The 19,398-nt window shown below is 33.8% G+C and overlaps 1 protein-coding gene and 2 long non-coding RNA genes across 17 annotated transcripts in view; 2 read left to right on the top strand and 1 right to left on the bottom strand.

Annotated features, from left to right (window-relative positions):
• Window positions 1-19,398, top strand: part of LOC126917811 (antichymotrypsin-2-like) — a 35,570-nt gene that overhangs the window by 13,116 nt on the left and 3,056 nt on the right. For 5 of the 15 annotated variants that reach the window (XM_050725134.1, XM_050725132.1, XM_050725123.1 and 2 more), the window contains 2 exons: window positions 2,083-2,204; window positions 2,275-2,457. In XM_050725134.1, coding sequence (XP_050581091.1) covers window positions 2,103-2,204; window positions 2,275-2,457 — 285 coding nt within the window. In that variant the 5' untranslated portion in view covers window positions 2,083-2,102. Of the gene's footprint in view, window positions 1-248; window positions 318-999; window positions 1,061-1,362; window positions 1,518-2,082; window positions 2,205-2,274; window positions 2,458-2,567; window positions 2,779-2,913; window positions 3,129-3,216; window positions 3,403-3,476; window positions 3,613-5,032; window positions 5,313-8,703; window positions 8,849-10,617; window positions 10,740-10,809; window positions 10,993-11,117; window positions 11,329-11,463; window positions 11,679-11,772; window positions 11,959-12,058; window positions 12,192-13,243; window positions 13,527-17,096; window positions 17,122-19,181; window positions 19,304-19,398 lie in introns of those variants that run through there. The other 10 variants (XM_050725126.1, XM_050725127.1, XM_050725124.1 and 7 more) reach the window with 10 other exon arrangements.
• On the bottom strand, window positions 2,261-10,975 carry LOC126917832 (uncharacterized). The gene is made up of 2 exons (XR_007711079.1): window positions 10,837-10,975; window positions 2,261-2,301 (listed from the first exon to the last, which is right to left on the bottom strand). It is a non-coding gene; the product is annotated as an uncharacterized LOC126917832 (long non-coding RNA).
• LOC126917837 (uncharacterized) lies at window positions 8,845-9,477 on the top strand. The gene is made up of 3 exons (XR_007711090.1): window positions 8,845-8,964; window positions 9,061-9,196; window positions 9,316-9,477. It is a non-coding gene; the product is annotated as an uncharacterized LOC126917837 (long non-coding RNA).

Genomic DNA, 19,398 nt, shown 5'->3' with positions numbered 1-19,398 from the left:
CGACAATATTAGACGCGATATCATTGCCTTGTTTATGTTTGTATCACCCTGTTTATTTGGGATATAGAGTCGAATACCAATGGCATTTAAAATTCATGTTTGTTTGGTCTACGCAGACATACGAATAATCATGAACTTCGTGATTGGTTATTTGTTCGTTACTGATCCGTGGTAAGTTCGCTCTGCCCACTGCCAGCGCTTTTCTGAGTTTGTTTATCGTGTCTTTATATTCGTTCAGACGTTTCTTATTGCAGTCCACTTTTAACTTTCGAAGAGAATTGACCAGTAAAACGAGCGGATCGTCACCATGCGTATATGTGAGTAAATTTATATGTGTATTTGACCTCCTCTTGGATTATACCGAGTATGTACAATTCCTCTTCGGTAGTTAATGCAAATCCATTAATAATCATTTAAACCTTCCTCAGCAAGTAATTATTTTCCTTTTGTATCTTCAATTTTCGTGATTTTTATGTTCGCATCAACGGATGTTGTTACTACAAGCAAACGAGTTTATTGTGTTTCAGATATACGTACTTCAAAAAGATACATAGTTGTTATTTTCGAGATTTCTACAGCAGGACTGAAATGCTGTCTTTGAGTCTTAAGACTAGACTGATGATCTCATCGAACTTTTGGCCTTAACATTTTTACAGTGCGATGGTACTAACTATGATGTTTAGTCTTCTACTATGTTTGTCTTTTATAGCATATTTCTTGATAATATTAAATATAGACTTATTGTTTCTTATAGATATTTTTGTTGTATGTATGTTAAACAGATCACCGCATGAAAGGTATATATGGTGTGTTCGGCTACAGGTTACCGAAAATTTAAGGGATGATTATTGACGTCGAAAATCAAGAAAAAAATTGCTCTTTCGGCTTTGTTTTTTAGTTATCGTCAATTAAAAATTGGTCAATTCATCCTTACAAGCGAGCAAGCTTCTTACGGGGAAGAAAGGTGGTCAGCCTAAGCAGCGGCGCGCACAGTGATCCTCAATTCGAACGATACATGGGCTGCAGCTTAGCTCGTACAAATCGTGGAAGAGAAGAAATGGTGAATTGAACATTAAGCCAGCACTCGTGGAAATCCATAAGAGCATATCGGAAAGCACCAAATGATATTTCCGACTATAGAGGATTAATGTTTTCTCTATTCCTTTCCGCCACTAGCGTCCACAGCAAAATGACGCTCGCACCGCGATTGTCCTGGCCGCGAGTAACCACGAAAATGCAACAGATTATAATGGATGTTTGACTTTTTTTTGTAAACAAAGCGTGCCTCTTCTCCCCGAATTCTACCGTATTATGCGTTTATCTTTCTCCAGTAGTAAAAGTCGAAAGGATTTAAATCTGAAGACCGAGCAGGCCCAGGCACAGGTCCTTTTCAACTTATCCACCTGTTTCCAAAGCAGTCGATCCAGTACTGTTGCACTGCGTTGGTAGAATAAGGTGGTGCACCATCTTGCATGAACCATTTCTAGATGCGTGTGGATTTTCACTTGCTGAGAAATGTTCGTCACGTATATTTGTCATTCCACATTTATTAAATGTTCCCACTTCGGTAAATAATATCCTTGCGGGAAAATTGGATATGCGTTGGATTGTCCAACTTATCCATTTGTAAAAATTTGTCTTCTTCAATTATCATGAATATGGTGCAGTATTCTATCTCCCAGTTTAGCGCACCGAGCGTACTACACGCACTATACATCCAAGTAACACTCTAATTTGATATTTTCAATTTTATTCTTCCAAAATTGTTTTACCCGATTGCTTCAAGATGCCTAAAACATGACTAGGTAGTAATAGAGAAATCATCCCGAAAGAAATGTTTACAATGCTCTTTTATAATGCTTTAAACATCTTCGTATGATTTATGAATTTATGATGAATTATCCAGGAATTGCAATGATAACTTGAGAAGCGAACAAGCTGTGCACCAGATGTGTTTAAACAAAGCCAAGACCTATTTTACACAATCTTCAAATCTTATATAGCAAGAGATTTATTATTAAGATTTACAATACAACCTATTTTTTCAGTTTCTAATAACAATTTGTTACTAAATTGTTTTAGTAATAAGAAGTTTCTGGTTGATGGCTCTTGCCCTAATAACAATGTCTGAAGCAGAGGAAAATGTTGAAGCTCTGCGCTCCGTTGTGGAAGGTGCAAATCAATTTAGTTCTTCATTTTTCCAGGTAAAATAGTGGAATTTAAAATTTACTCCAAATACTGATGAATAAATTATGAGACGCTTATTGTTTTCAGACTGTGGTACGACACAATCCTGGCAACCTTATAATATCCCCTTTAACTGCAAGTATTGCTCTTGCTATGGCTGCTTGTGGAGCTCGTGGAAACACAGAAGCTCAGTTTAGAAATGTACTTCATCTACCAACATCAGAGAGTGTTGTCACATCTGGTTATCAGTCACTTATTGATAATCTCAATGTAGGTATCTCTGCCAACCAATTACTTTTATTATTTTAATGTATAGTATAAATTGGTAATTTATTAATATAAAATAATAAATTTATTATTTTTTAACTGTTTTAATGTAGAGTTTTAAAGACAATAAATTGGCTGTTGCAAATAAAGTCTTCGTAGCTGCAAGTTTAAATTTGAAACCAAGTTACAAAAATTTGACTGAAGTTTATTTCCGCTCTTCTTCTCAATTGGTAAACTTTGCTCAAAGTCAGGAAGCTGCAAATATTATTAATAGTTGGGCCGAGCAAAATACAAATAATCTCATTAAAGAGCTTGTAACTCCTGGTTTGTATATGTTTATTTTATTTATTAAAGTATAAAGAAAATACTATACAAAATTTTGATTGAATGCATTCTAACTTCAATATTTCCAATTATGCTAAGTTGTTTTCTGTTGTTGCCAATGTTTTCTGTAAACAGCAATGTTAGATGACTTGACAAAGTTAGTACTTGCCAATGCAGTATATTTTAAAGGCCAATGGAAAGATAAGTTCGATCCTAAGTCAACTAGCGACATCCCATTTCATACTAGTAAAGTTGAAGTAAAAAATGTTCCTACAATGTATAGACAAGGTAAATACAAATATGGAGACCTCGTAGATTTAAATGCGAAATTCGTTGTAATACCATACAAGGTAAGTTTTGAAGAAAAAGTCAATAATGTATAAAAAGAAGCTGCTTCTGTGCAAAACTTTGTGAAATACAAGCAAATAAATCTTCTAGGGTGACGAATTGAGTATGGTTATAATTCTTCCAAATGAAATTAATGATCTATCTGATGTTGAGAAAAAATTACAAAATACAAGTGTAACAAACATTCTAAGTCAAGGACATGGGGAAGAAATGAGATTATGGTTACCAAAGTTCAAGGTGGAAAGTAACATAGATCTTAGGAATGTCTTAATAGAGGTATATACATATTTGTATAGTGTAACTCGTGTAAAAATAACTATTTCTTATATTTTAATTCCTATTTTGTGTAGATGGGTTTAACTGATGCGTTTGCTGGTGCTGATTTTTCTGGGATTGCTGATGGTGAAGGTTTATGCATCAGTCAACTTATACAAAAGGCATACGTTGAAGTGAATGAAGAAGGAAGTGAAGCTGTTGCTGTTACTCGTAAGTGTATAAACCTTCAATCTTATTCAGCTTATATTTAAATTAATCAAAATATTGCTTTGTGCAACTGCGAGATATGAGAATATTCAAATAATAATATAATGCGAAAAATATTTTTCTTTTTTATTTGTTTCACACTGCTCTTGCTTCATAGCTACAGGATGACTTGCAGTTATCTCTTACATCACCAGTTAGGCTAAATCTATATCTAATCATATTTTCTATGAGATGATGGTATAATGTACATGGAAACTAGAGAGAGAAAACGAAAATAAAAATCTGTATTATAACTTTGTCACTGATAAGATTGAAATTAATTAAATGCATGATTGATTGTAGATGTATAGTTATTTGCCATGTGCTTGTATCGACATTAACTCTTTTTTATTTTGTTGCTTTATAACTGTATGCATTGCTGATTATGTACTTACATTATATATATGTATACCTTTTATGTATATGTCAACCTTTGATCGTCTTGAATTTAGAAATAAAATACGAAAAATCTTTAAATCACGAATTCTTTGGCTTACCGAATTTCATAATCATAGAGAGGTTTTTCACTTTATGAGATTCGACTGTATTTACAAATATTTATAAAAAATCGTGTGTGCGCGCGCCTGTATTTGTCTGTTGTAAGGACTTTTAAAAAATGCTGTTGTTTATTATAAGTGTTTCTTATTAACATTGTTTGCGAAGAATGTTTCATGTAATTATTTAGGATGCTGCGGCCATGTTACATTTCAATGATTGGCGGCATAGTTCTGAATAACTTCTTGGTATACATATAATTACTAGGTGTCATTTTCAGAGATATTCGTAAAAAGCTCTCGGTACCACTGCAGTGACTGTTTACCGACCGGATAAGACGACACCTGACTCAAAGTTGATTCTTATCGTTTGTTTAAAGTTTATGTAGGATTAGTTGTCAGTTTATCCAACCACCGCATGATGGCTGACAACCAATGCTAACGCATGCGCTGTAACGTACGAACAATTATAGGTACTATGCACTGTAGTGCTACCGACAGTTTCTGTAAACATCTCGAAAACTAGAGAGTCTGATGGTAAAAGTTGCTAAAATATTGATTTCTACGATATATTCAAATGTCATCAAAATCCGGGATGGCGGCAGTTTTCTAAATAATTATCATGTTTTACAATAAAATTTTCAATCTTAACACGTTCGTTATCGCTATTCAAGGAACAAGTAGCTTCCCACATTCTAAATATCAATATTTAGATAACTTTACTTCACAGATATGAAATAGTGGGCTCTGTGTTTTGGGTAATTAGTAGTGCCTTCAGCCATGTATGCGTGTGTGATTTCCGGTAGCGAACGTGGATATATCTGCTTCGCATTGCTGATTCTGTTCCATTCATACACTTAAATATGACGTTCGAGGTAATTTTGTTCCAGGTCGCGTTGTAACGAAGAGAAAGGGTGGTTATAGATATATAAGGGAGTTCAAAATTGAACAGCCATTTTTTTATTATATCATAAAAACTATGAAAGATGAAATAGGTAATGATATTAATCTACCACTATTCTGTGGTTCTATTTACGAACCCAAATTCTAAGAGCAGTAGTGCCGTAATAGTAATATCGTAATAATGCGATAATTAATTCATGGACTCCGTAGTTATAAACATTTTACTAATACCTTGTTTCACAATAAATACATTGCATTCGCCTTAAATTTGCATTATTTTACTCCTTCGTCAACAGTATATCTATATATATAGATACATAAAGATATTTATAGATAAAGATGATATAAGGATATATTACATATACCTTTAATAACTTAAACACGAGAGAAGAGATGTTATTAATATTTATTACTTTTATTAAGTCGTCCGAAAAGTTTCTTTCGCTTTATAAGGAAATGATGGATACACAACATTTTCCTTTTTATATTATTTTACCGATTTACGTATGATCCATTTTGTTCTATCAAAATAAAGGTCACAACGTTCGACAAATTAGTTAAAAAGATGCGTCGTTTTAAAAGACGTGTCTGTAAAGGATAGACACTTTACGGAAAACCTAATACATAATCAAAAATATTTCCTATGATATGAAACTTTTCCTTTAGTATTGTTCCTCTTCTTTTTTCTTTCTCTCGTACCTTTTAATCCATAGTTTAATTTTCGTTTAATTATTGCCTCAGTTTTTTAACATACAAACACAGAACTGTTCACAAGGAAAATATTATTTATGGAATTCTTGTGGACACTGTTGTTGGGATGATAAATCATACCGCCACCCTGCTCGCTAAACCGCTGAGGTGGATAGGTCGTGATAGGTGCTGAAGAAACACTCGGCATATTTATTAACAATTTTCGTTATGGACACTTTACATAGAGCTCGCGATTACATTTGACGTTTCGCACTTTGTGGTTACAACTCGACTTCTAGACGATGAGTTAAGGTAGCGTTTTGGCAGAGCGCGCGGTACAGGGGAAGCGCGAGGCGGCTATGGATTCCCAGGCTGTAGGCCCACGCCCTGAAAAACCCCTATAGATATTCTCCTATAACTGGGTGGCGGCTGGTCGGTGCCTTTGGCCTTCGTCAGCTTGCAGATCCGGTGTGGAGAATTTCGGAGAAGTTGGTGGGCTCGTACCCGCCAAAACCACTCACCTTCTCGTGGGGCTCTCTGTCATTTAGCACCGGCATTGACCGAGGTAGGGTGCGGAAGAGTGAGCGGCACTAGGACTGGAACTGATGGTGACGACCTCGGCAAAATATTTATAAAGGCGAGATGGAGAGCAAAAATAAAAGGAATACAGTTTACGGTGCAGGGGACGGATATCCCAGTACCGGCACAGATGTGGGTAGTCAAGTGGGCCACGCTGCGTCGTCATCTCACGACCACGGCCATTCGGGGGTGGACCGTTAGGCCAATGGAATGGTTCCTGCGTCTGGCGAGGAGAGGAGATTATTGAGATCGGCGGACGGACAGGAGGTACTTTGTGGCCCCCTCCATAGTCCCGGATGCAGGACCATCTTCTTTAGAAGTATACTGGATGGGTCGCACGAGCTCCGACGACGAGGAATCGATAGCCTCCTTGAGGTCGAACCACTTTAAAGCATCTGGGCGGTGCAGGGACCAGTTGGGCGAATGAAATAAATTGCAAAATAATTTTGTTAAACATTCAATGCGTATTATTTGATACGTAAAATAGTTTTAGTGTATAATGTATTTGATCCTATACATTGCATACATGTACTCAAATACCTACATGCTTACGAAGTCTGCTTATTTAAACAAAATTTACTTGTAGACGTCTCTTATTCGTTATTTATAAAATCTATAGAATTCCAATTTACATTTAATAGTCTAAATATTACTAAAAAATAAATTCAATTTGTTACATATTCTAATTGCAACGACGACAAAAATTACGTAATTATTTTAACATCATGTATTATATCAGTACATTTTATATTTCACGTATTTAAGCTGGAAAAAATATTTCATTTCCAATTCGTATGCTTCTTTCTATTACTACTTAAGGTTCGCCAGATTTCATTGCGTTTCTTTTATTACTCATGCGCTATTCTTCTAGTTTCAAGCATGTGCGCTTGAAACTGCAACTACGAATTGATCGATCTGTTAAAGACTGCGTTTCATTTAATTTTGAGCAGTTTCTAGCATACTGCGTACTAAGCTGTATAGCGTACCCGTTGTGTAGTGTTCATAGGTGACACGAATGGATTTGGAATAATTTAAAGGAGGTGCGAGCAGGTACAGGTATATTATGCGAAAAATGTGCTATTTGTACAACGCTTGTACGATTTGGTAAACATACCTATTATGGATTACTTATATTTTTCTTTTTATTGAACCAGATAAATTCTTTGACAGCATGTGTACATGAATCATATATATTTATATATTCATATCATGTTTCATCAAATAATAAATATGTAGAACCAATTTCCGTGATGATAGATAGAAAGAAGATATCGCTAAAGAGGTCAGGGTCACTTTTAAAATGTTTTCACTTCCTTTTAAAATGTTGTTATCAAACAATTATGTTGTTTCCTAACGTAACAAAAAAGTTTACAAATCTGCAGTGTTATTACTGATAAATGCGTAAGTCAAGTACTTCTTAGATTTAAATCGATAATTTTAAGTCTATCCTCGTTCATTAAAGTAAAGACATGTGGTAAAAAAAGTTTTCCTTTCTTTATAATTTAATTTGCTTAGATTTGTAATAAAATAAAAAACTAATATTTTGTACCTGAATTACCTAAATGATCAATTTCGAAACACGATATTCAGAATCTATTATTGTAGACTAATAAAAATATTGCGTGCCTATCGTTATGTGTTTTTTATTAACACGTCCAAGCGAATCTACACATACATATTATTCCTAGAATATTTCAGTCATTTCTCTACTGTTAGAACGTATAAAATTCTAAGCAGCTTTGTCGATACACCCTAATTCATACATAGATTTTGCATCTAACGTAAACATAGACCGAAATAAATCGCTAGTAAAGTACCTAAAACGTTGCTGTACCATGAATATTTCGATGTAAATATGCGATTTTTACGATACATTCAAGTTTTAATTCAATATTGTTTTGAAACCGTAATAAAAATACATTGCACTCTAATGCAAAGTAATAAGAACATCAAAATCTATTTCTTCCGTAGAATTGGAATTTTGGCAAGTATCTTATAGAAGAACGAATAGAAATCAAAGAAAGAAATTATAACTTTTACACAAATGACTTTCAAATAAATCATCATCACATTTTTGAAAATTATTCGAACGAACAAACAGAATTTCCATAAATTCACTGGTTACAGAGAAGACATATAACAGATATATGTAAATATTTATGCTATCAGTATTTTAATGATATTTGTTGGAAAATATGGGAAAACCCACATTTTTTCCGACAATATTAGACGCGATATCATTGCCTTGTTTATGTTTGTATCACCCTGTTTATTTGGGATATAGAGTCGAATACCAATGGCATTTAAAATTCATGTTTGTTTGGTCTGCGTGAACATACGAATAATCATGTACTTCATGATTGGTTACTTGTTCGTTACTGATCCGTGTTAAGCTCGCTCTGCCCACTGCCAGCGCTTTTCTGAGTTTGTTTATCGCGTTTTTATATTCGTTCAGACGCTTCTTCTTGCAGTCTGCTTTTAACTTTCGAAGAGAATTGACCAGTAAAACGAGCGGATCGTCACCATGCGTATATGTGAGTAAATTTATATATGTGTATTTGACCTCCCCTCGGATTATACTGTGTATGTACAATTTCTCTTCGGTAGTTAATGCAAATCCATCTATAATCATTTAAACCTTCCTCAGCAAGTAATTATTTTCCTTTTGTATCTTCAATTTTCGTGATTTTTATGTTCACATCAACGGATGTTATTACAACAAGCAAACGAGTTTATTGTGTTTCAGAAATACGTACTTCAAAGAGATAAATCGTTGTTATTTTTGAGATTTCTACAGCAAGATTGAAATGCTGTCTTTGAGTCTTAAGACTAGACTGGTGATCTCATCGAACTTTTGGTCTTAACATTTTTACTGTGCGACGGTACTAACTATGATGTTTAGTGTTCTACTATGTTTGTCTTTTATAGCATATTTCTTAATAATATTAAATATAGACTTATTGTTTCTTATAGATATTTTTGTTGTATGTATGTTAAACAGATCACCGCATGAAAGGTATATATGGTGTGTTCGGCTACAGGTTTCCGAAAATTTAAGGGATGATTATTGACGTCGAAAATCAAGAAAAAAATTGCTCTTCCGGCTTTGTTTTTTAGTTATCGTCAATTAAATATTGGTCAATACATCCTTGCAGGTGAACAAGCCTCCTTACGCGGAAGAAAGGTGGTCAGCCTAAGCAGCGGCGCGCACAGTGATCCTCAATTCGAACGATACATGGGCTGCAGCTTAGCTCGTACAAATCGTGGAAGAGAAGAAATGGTGAATTGAACATTAAGCCAGCACTCGTGGAAATCCATAAGAGCATATCGGAAAGCACCAAATGATATTTCCGACTATAGAGGATTAATGTTTTCTCTATTCCTTTCCGCCACTAGCGTCCACAGCAAAATGACGCTCGCACCGCGATTGTCCTGGCCGCGAGTAACCACGAAAATGCAACGAATTATAATGGATGTTTGACTTTTTTTGTAAACAAAGCGTGCCTCTTCTCTCTAAATTCTATCGTATTATGCGTTTATATTTCTCCAGTAGTAAAAGTCGAAAGGATTTAAATCTGAAGACCGAGCAGGCCCAGGCACAGGTTCTTTTCAACTTATCCACCTGTTTCCAAAGAAACCGAACCAGTACTATTGCACTACGTTGGTAGAATAAGGTAGTGCACCATCTTGCATGAATCATTTCTGAATGCGTGTGGATCTTCATTTGCTGAGAAATGTTCGTTACGTATATTTGTCATTCCACATTTATTAAATATTCCCTCTTGGGTAAATAATATCCTTGCGGGAAAATTAGATATGCGTTGGATTGTCCAACTTATCCATTTGTAAAAATTTGTCTTCTTCAATTATCATGAATATGGTGCAGTATTCTATCTCCCAGTTTCGCACACCAAGCGTACTACACACACTATACATCCAAGTAACACTCTAATTTGATATTTTCAATTTTATTCTTCCAAAACTGTTTTACCCGTTTGCTTCAAGATGCCTAAAACATGACTAGGTAGTAATAGAGATATCATCCCGAAAGTAATGTTTACAATGCTCTTTTATAATGCTTTAAACATCTTCGTATGATTTATGAATTTATGATGAATTATCCAGGAATTGCAATGATAATTTGAGAAGCGAACAAGCTGTGCACCAGATGTGTGTAAACAAAGCGAAGACCTATTTTGCATAATCTTCAAACCTTATATAGAGCAAGAGATTTATTATTAAGATTTACAATACAATCTATTTTGCCAGTTTCTAATAGCAATTTGTTACTAAATTGTTTTAGTAATAAGATGTTTCTGGTTGATGGCTCTTGCCCTAATAACAATGTCTGAAGCAGAGGAAAATGTTGAAGCTCTGCGCTCCGTTGTGGAAGGTGCAAATCAATTTAGTTCTTCATTTTTCCAGGTAAAATTGTGGAATTTAAAATTTACTCCAAATACTGATGAATAAATTATGAGACTCTTACTGTTTTCAGACTGTGGTACGACACAATCCTGACAACCTTATAATGTCCCCTTTAAGTGCAAGTATTGCTCTTGCTATGGCTGCTTGTGGAGCTCGTGGAAACACAGAAGCTCAGTTTAGAAATGTACTTCATCTACCAACATCAGAGAGTGTTGTCACATCTGGTTACCAGTCACTTATTGATAATCTCAATGTAGGTATCTCACATCCCTTTACTTCTATTATTTTAATGTATAATTTAAATTGTAAATTTATTAATATGAAATAACAAATGCATTATTTTACGTTATATGATATTTTTTTCATGTTTTAATGTAGAATGTCAAGGACAATAAATTGGCTGTTGCAAATAAAGCCTTCATAGCAGCAGATTTAAATTTGAAACCAAGCTACAAAGATTTAACAGAAGTTTACTTTCGCTCTGCTTCTCAATTGGTAAACTTTGCTCAAAATAAAAGAGCTGTGCGTATTATTAATACGTGGGTCGAACAAAATACAAATAACCTCATTAAAGATCTTCTAAATACTGGTTTGTATATATTTATTTTATTCATTACTATGTAAAGAAAATACTATAGAAAATTTTGATTGAATGCGTTTTGAGTTCAATATGAGTAATCATGCTATGTTGTTTTATATTGTTATGAATGTTTTTTATAAACAGATGCGGTAAATGGGATGACAAAATTAGTACTTGTCAATGCAATATATTTTAAAGGCCTATGGAAAAATAAGTTCGACCCTAAGTTAACGAGAGATATGCCATTTCATACTAGTAAAGTTGAAGTAAAAAATGTTCCTACAATGTATAGACAAGATACTTATAAATACGGAGAACTTCTAGATTTAAATGCTAAATTCGTTGTAATACCATACAAGGTAAGTTTTGAAGAAAAATGCACTAATGTGTAAAAAGAAGCTGCTTCTTTGTAAAACTTCGTGAAATACACAAAGAAGCTAATATATCTTCTAGGGTAACGAATTCAGTATGGTCATAATTCTTCCAAACGAAATTGATGGTTTGTCTGATGTCCAGAAAAAATTACAAAATACAAGTTTAACGAACATTCTAAGTCAAGGACATGAGGAAAAAATGATATTATGGTTACCAAAGTTCAAGATGGAAAGTATGCTTGACCTTAACGATGTCTTAAAAGAGGTATATATATATATATATATATATATATATATATATATATATAAAGTGTAACTCATGTACAGATAACTATTTCTTGTATTTTAATCCTTATTTTATGTAGATGGGTTTGATTGATGCATTTAATGTTGCTGATTTTTCTGCGATTACTGATAATGCTTTGTTCATCAGTCGTGTTATCCAAAAGGCATATATTGAAGTGAATGAAGAAGGAAGTGAAGCTGCTGCTGTTACTGGTAAGTGAATAAACATTCTATGTTATGCAGTTTGTATTTAAATCAAGCAGAATATCACTTTGTGCAACTATTAAATATGAAAATATTAAAAAAAGAATATAACATGACAAGATTTTTTTCATTTATTTCATACTGCTCTTGCTTTGTGGCTACAGGTTGACTTTCAACCGTCTCTACATAACTACTTAGGCTAATTCTATATTTAACCATATTTTCTATGCGATGATGGCATACCTCACATTTGATTCAATCTAATTTCGAGGTGAAAGCCAAAAAATCTTTAAATCATGGATGCGTTGCCTTATCGCATCTTATACCCTTGTAGAGGTTCTTCGCATAATGAGATATGGCTTTACATTTTATTTTTACATATTTTATATTTTATATTCACTTTACACATATTTTATATAATCGTCCATGTGTGAGTATGTGTGTGTGTATACAATTTACGTTATGAGAACTTTTAAAAAATTAAGTAGGAATTAAAAAGTAAGCAATCATTAAGCTAAGAAGACAGAGTATTCATTGAATTATCACAGTTCCGCCAATCTGTGTAATTTGTACTTAATGATTTCGTGGTATGGAATTGATATACAGAAAGTTCCATTTCGTTCTTACAAATCAACCATAATCAGAAGATGAATTCATTCGAGAATTTAATATAATATAGCTAATTCTGTAAACAAAATGTAGCAGCTTCCTTACTAAATGTCATGTTTTATAATATACTTTCAATCTTAACACGTTCATTATCATCGTCCAAGGAAGAAGTAGCTTCGCACATTCAAAATATCAATATTTAAATAAAGTTCCATCACATATATGCGATTGTGAGTCAAGAGTTCTGCGTAGCTCTTCGTGCCATTACACATGTATGTATGTTTGACAGTAACGAACGTGTAAACACCTGCTTCACATCGCTCCTCTTGCTCTATTATTATTCCTTACAAATTATGTTCCTATAATATGTTTTTAATTCATATGTAATAATATGTTAATATATAATTGCATTCATACACTCAAATATAATGTTTGGCGTAATTTTGTTCCAGCTGTCATTGGGTCATTCAGAACGGGTGCTTTATCGTACCCTATACGGAAATTAAAAATTGATCAGCCATTCGTTTATTACATCACGAAAACTATAAATGATGAAAAGGAAAATGATATTAGCGTATCATTATTTTGCGGTTCTGTTATCGAACCCAAAATCTAAGAACAATAGTGCCATAATAGTAATATCATAGTAATGTAATAATTAATTCGTGTGCTCCGTAATTATAAGCTTTTCAACAATACCTTGTCTGACAATAAATGTGTTGTATTCACTTTAAATTTGGATTATTTTGCTCTTACACCAGAAATTATATATACATTTCAGAAAATTAAATAAAAAAAATTAAATAAATCCTACATATTCTCCCTTTTTTAAACAACTTCTTTAAAACAATAATAATTTCCATAAAATTTGTTTCCGCAATATTCTTCGTTCTTACGAGTGTTCCTTGCCCCGCCCCAGAGATGAGAATCGAATATTTTCTGTAATAGGAAACTTTTCCTTTAGCATTGTTTTGTTCCTCTTTCTTTTTCTTTTTCTCATACCTTTTAAATCATAGTTTAATTTTCGTTTAATTATTATTGCGCCAGTTCTGTAAAATACAAACAAAGAAATATTCGCAAGAAAAATATTATTTATGGGATCCTTGTACATCATGTTGCGATGATAAATCAAAATCACCACCTTGTCCGTCAAACCGCAGCCTACGACGATCACGGTAACCAATCTATGGGTACGAACTTTGTCAGGAAAATCCTAATCGTGAGGAAAGTTTTGATAAAAGTAGAGTCAAAGAATTGACGTCGCCTAATATATTTTATTAAATGTATTTAAATAATATATATACGTGTACATAGAAAGATCTAAAATGTTTCATTATAAATATCTTTTGTAGTACACAAAGGTGATCAAGAAGTAAAATTCTTTCTTCTTCTCACAGGAGAAATTTTTGTACACCATTTAATGTTCCATTAATCCACTTGGAGTTAATACATATTACACACAACACTTGTGTTTCAAGAATTTCACGAATACCCTCTTCGATTACCTCATTTTCGATATATAGATGTAGCTATTTTCTATGTAGTTAGCAACATCCCGAAGATATTATTTGGGATCATTTCTAACCATACACTCAACAACTACAGTATCACAGTTTATTAGGTAAAGCCATATTTATTATATTTTTCTTTATTTCTCATCTCGCCTACTTAAAACACTTTCTTGTAAATATATATAGAAATTGCAAATCAAATAAATTGCAAAATAATTTTGTTAACTATTCAATGCGTATTATTTGATACGTAAAATAGTTTTAGTGTATAATGTATTTGATCCTATACATTTGTAGTATCGGAAAAAGGATAGGATTAGGATGATTTAGATTTGTAAAATTCTCCTAATGCTATTTATTAAGATTAATAAAAATAACAGAGATTAATTGGACAGAGAACGATAAATGTTCAACTTGAACTAAAACACAAAAGTCTTATTCCGTTCAAATCACTCTCGCAACTCTATAACTAACAACTCGATCTCTCTACAACGCTAGCAACTCTACAACTCTCGTCTTCGGCATCTGCACTCGCACGCTCTCGCTTCTCAACTCATACTGCACGCCTTTTGCATTCTTTCTCGCTGGCGTCTCAACTAACTCTACCCTTGGCGTCTCTTTGTCTTTTCTCGTCCCATCGAACACATGTCCCGAAACCCCGTGGCCAGGGTCACGCAGGCTCTTTCCACAAAACTGTCCACTTGAAAGGACCGACGACACATTGATGTACTCGACGGCGCCACGGCTCTCGCCACTTTGTATACGGTTCGGCCGATACCTTGGGCCTTTTGCCCACGATACTACACATTGCATACATGTACTCAAATACCTACATGCTTACGAAGTCTGCTTATTTAAAAAAAATTTACTTGTAGATGTCTCTTATTCGTTATTTATAAAATCTACAGAATTCCAATTTACATTTAATAGTCTAAATATTACTAAAAAATAAATTCAATTTGTTACATATTCTAATTGTAACGATGACAAAAATTACGTAATTATTTTAACATCATGTATTATATCAGTACATTTTATATTTCACGTACTTAAGTTGGAAAAATTATTTTATTTCCAACTCCTATGCTTCTTTCTATTATTACTTAAGGTTCGCCAGATTTCTTTGCGTTTCTTTTATTACTCATGCGCTATTCTTCTAGTTTCAAGCATGTGCGCTTGAAACTGCAACTATGAATTGATCGGTCTGTTGAAGACTGCGTTTCATTTAATTTTGAGGAGTTTCTAGCATATTACGTACTAAGCTGTATAGCGTACCCGTTGTGTAGTGTTCATAGGTGACACGAATGGATTTGGAATAATTTAAAGGAGGTGCGAGCAGGTACAGGTATATTATGCGGAAAATGTGCTATTTGTGCAACGCTTACGATTCGGTAAACATACCTATTATGGATTACTTATATTTTTCTTTTTATTGAACCAGATAAATTCTTTGACAGCATGTGTACATGAATCATATATATTTATATATTCATAACATGTTTCATCAAATAATAAATATGTAAAACCAATTTCCGTGATAATAGATAGAAAGAAGATATCGCTAAAGAGGTCAGGGTCACTTTTAAAATGTTTTCACTTCCTTTTAAAATGTTGTTATCAAACAATTATGTTGTCTCCTTACGTAACAAAAATGTTTACAAATCTGCAGCGTTATTACTGGTAAATGCGTAAGTCAAGTACTTCTTAGATTTAAATCGATAATTTTAAGTCTATCCTCGTTCATTAAAGTAAGGACATGTGGTAAAAAAAGTTTTCCTTTCTTTATAATTTAATTTGCTTAGATTTGTAATAAAATAAAAAACTAACATTTTGTACTTGAATTACCTAAATGATCAATTTCGAAACACGATATTCAGAATCTATTATTGTAGACTAATAAAATCATTGCGTGCCTATCGTTATGTGTTTTTTATTAAGACTTCCAGCGAATCTACAAATACATATTATTCCTAGAATATTTCAGTCATTTCTCTACTGTTAGAACGTATAAAATTCTAAGCAGCTTTGTCCATACACCCTAATTCATGCATAGATTTTGCATCTAACGTAAACATCGATCGAAATAAATCGCTAGTAAGATACCTAAAACGTTGTTGTATCATAAATATTTCGATGTAAATATGCGATTTTTACTATACATTTAAGCTTAACTCAATATTGTTTTGAAACCATAATAATAATATATTGCACTCTAATGCAAAGTAATAAGAACATCAAAATCTATTTCTTCCGTAGAATTGGAATTTTGGCAAGTATCTTATAGAAGAACGAATAGAAATCAAAGAAAGAAATTACAACTTTTACACAAATGACTTTCAAATAAATCATCATCACATTTTTGAAAATTATTCGAACGAACAAACAGAATTTCCGTAAATTCACTGGTTACAGAGAAGACATATAACAGATATATGTAAATATTTATGCTATCAGTATTTTAATGATATTTGTTGGAAAATATGGGAAAACCCACATTTTTTCCGACAATATTAGACGCGATATCATTGCCTTGTTTATGTTTGTATCACCCTGTTTATTTGGGATATAGAGTCGAATACCAATGGCATTTAAAATTCATGTTTGTTTGGTCTGTGCGGACATACGAACAATCATGTACTTCGTGATTGGTTACTTATTCGTTACTGATCCGTGGTAAGTTCGCTCTGCCCACTGCCAGCGCTTTTCTGAGTTTGTTTATCGCGTTTTTATATTCGTTCAGACGTTTCTTCTTGCAGTCCGCTTTTAACTTTCGAAGAGAATTGACCAGTAAAACGAGCGGAACGTCACCATGCGTATGTGTGAGTAAATTTATGTATGTCTATTTGACCTTCCCTCGGATTATACCGAGTATGTACAATTCCTCTTCGGTAGTTAATGCAAATCCATTAATAATCATTTAAACCTTCCTCAGCAAGTACTTATTTTCCTTTTGTATCTTCAATTTTCGTGATTTTTATGTTCGCATCAACGGATATTATTACTACAAGCAAACGAGTTTATTATGTTTCAGAAATATGTACTTCAAAAAGATACATAGTTGTTATTTTCGAGATTTCTACAGTAGGACTGAAATGCTGTCTTTGAGTCTAAAGACTAGTCTGATAATCTCTTCGACCTTTTAGCATTAACATTTTTACAGTGCAATAATACTTCTAAATAATAATGTTTAATCGCTTACCAGTTTATTTCTTTTGTAGCATATTTCATAGATATGAAACAAAAACTTATTGTTTTTTATACATATTTTTGTTCCATGTATGTTGCTCATTTCACTGCGTAAAAGCTATACACAGGATGTTCCGCTACGGGTTTCCCAATATTTAAATGGTGATTCTTGACGTCGAAACTCAAAGACAAAAATTTCGCCTTCTGCTTTGTTTTTTAGTTATCGTTAATTAAAAATCGGCCAAAATATCCCCGCAAGTGAGCAAGCCTCCTTACACCGACGAAAGGTGGTCAGCATAAGTACTGGGGCACACAGTGATCCTCGATTCGAACGATACATGGGCTGCAGCTTAGCTCGTACAAATCATAGAAGAGAAGAAATGGTGGATTGAACATTAAGCCAGCATACTCGTGGCAATCCATAAGAACATATCGAAAAGCATCTAATGATAAATCCAACTACAGAGGATTAATGTTTCCTGTTATCCTTCCTAGTGTCCACAGCAAAATGACACTCGCACCGCGATTGTCTTGGCCGCGAGTAGCCACAAAAATGCAGCAAATTACAACAGATGTTAGACATTTTTTTGTAAACAGAGTGTGGCACCTCTCTTAAAATTTTACCGTATTGTATCTTCACGTATCCCCAGTAGTAAGAGTCGAGGGGATTTAAATCCAGCCCATCGAGCAGGCCAAGGCACTGTTCTTCTTCGACCGATCCACCTGTTCCCAAAACAGCTGAGCAAGTAGCCTTGCACTGCGTTGATAGAATGTTATGGTGCACCATCCCGCACGAACCATTTCTTAATTCGTGTCGATTTTTACATGCCCCGAAATGTTAGTTGCGTATATTTGTTAATCCACATTTATTAAAAGTTCCCTCTTCAGTAACTAACATCCTAGCGGGAAAATTGGAATTGCGTAGGACCTTCCAACTCATTCATTTGCAAACATTTTTTCTTCTTCAATTTTCATGAATATGGTGCAGTATCTTATCTCCCAATTTCGGATCGACCTGATCAGTTCGTCCGCCAGGTTTAGCAGGTTTTAAGGTACCGGTATCTCCCAATCGTTGGTCTATATTCCAAAATGTCTTTGCACTGGGCAAAGTTCTTTTGCTATCAGCCGCACTGTAACAAAAGTGCATGTTTAGTAGCTCTGAAAATGTATACATTTTGTAATAAATATGACGATATAAATAATAAGCGACGCATAGAATTGCTATACTGCATACAACACTTAACACGCGCACTGCACACATTATACATCCAAGTAATACTCTAACTTGATATTTTCAGTTCTCTGAAACTTCCACGTTGACCGTCGGAATGATTTTGTTCTTCCAAAACTGTTCTACCCTTTTGCTTCAAAATGCCTAAAACATGACTAGGTAGTAATAGAGAAATCATTCCGAAAGAAATATTTCCTATACTTTTTGCCAATGCTTTCACCACCTTCGTATGACTCAGAATTATCCAGGAATTGCAATAATATTTGAGAAGTTCGTTTTGAAAGCAAGAGTATGGTGATGAGGAAGCGAACAAGCTGTGCACCAGATGTGTTTAAAGAAAGCGGAGACCTATTTTGCACAATCAAAATTCAAACTTTACATAGCAAGAGATTTATTATTAAGATTTACAATACAATCTATTTTGCCAGTTTCTAATAGCAATTTGTTACTAAATTGTTTTAGTAATAGGAAGTTTCTGGTTGGTGGCTCTTGCCCTAATAACAATGTCAGAAGCAGAGACAAATGTTGAAGCACTGCGCTCCGTTGTAGAAGCTGCAAATCAATTTGGTTCTTCATTATCCCAGGTAAAATAGTGCAATTTAAAATTTGTTCCAAATACTGCTTATGAAGTGCTTATTCAACCTGTAGATAATTGAAAATGAATAAATTATGAGACACT

The sequence above is a fragment of the Bombus affinis genome, chromosome 6, assembly GCF_024516045.1.
Source record: "Bombus affinis isolate iyBomAffi1 chromosome 6, iyBomAffi1.2, whole genome shotgun sequence".
NCBI lineage: Eukaryota > Metazoa > Arthropoda > Insecta > Hymenoptera > Apidae > Bombus > Bombus affinis.
Note: the sequence above shows the minus strand (reverse complement) of the source record. Positions and strands in the feature narration are given on the sequence as shown.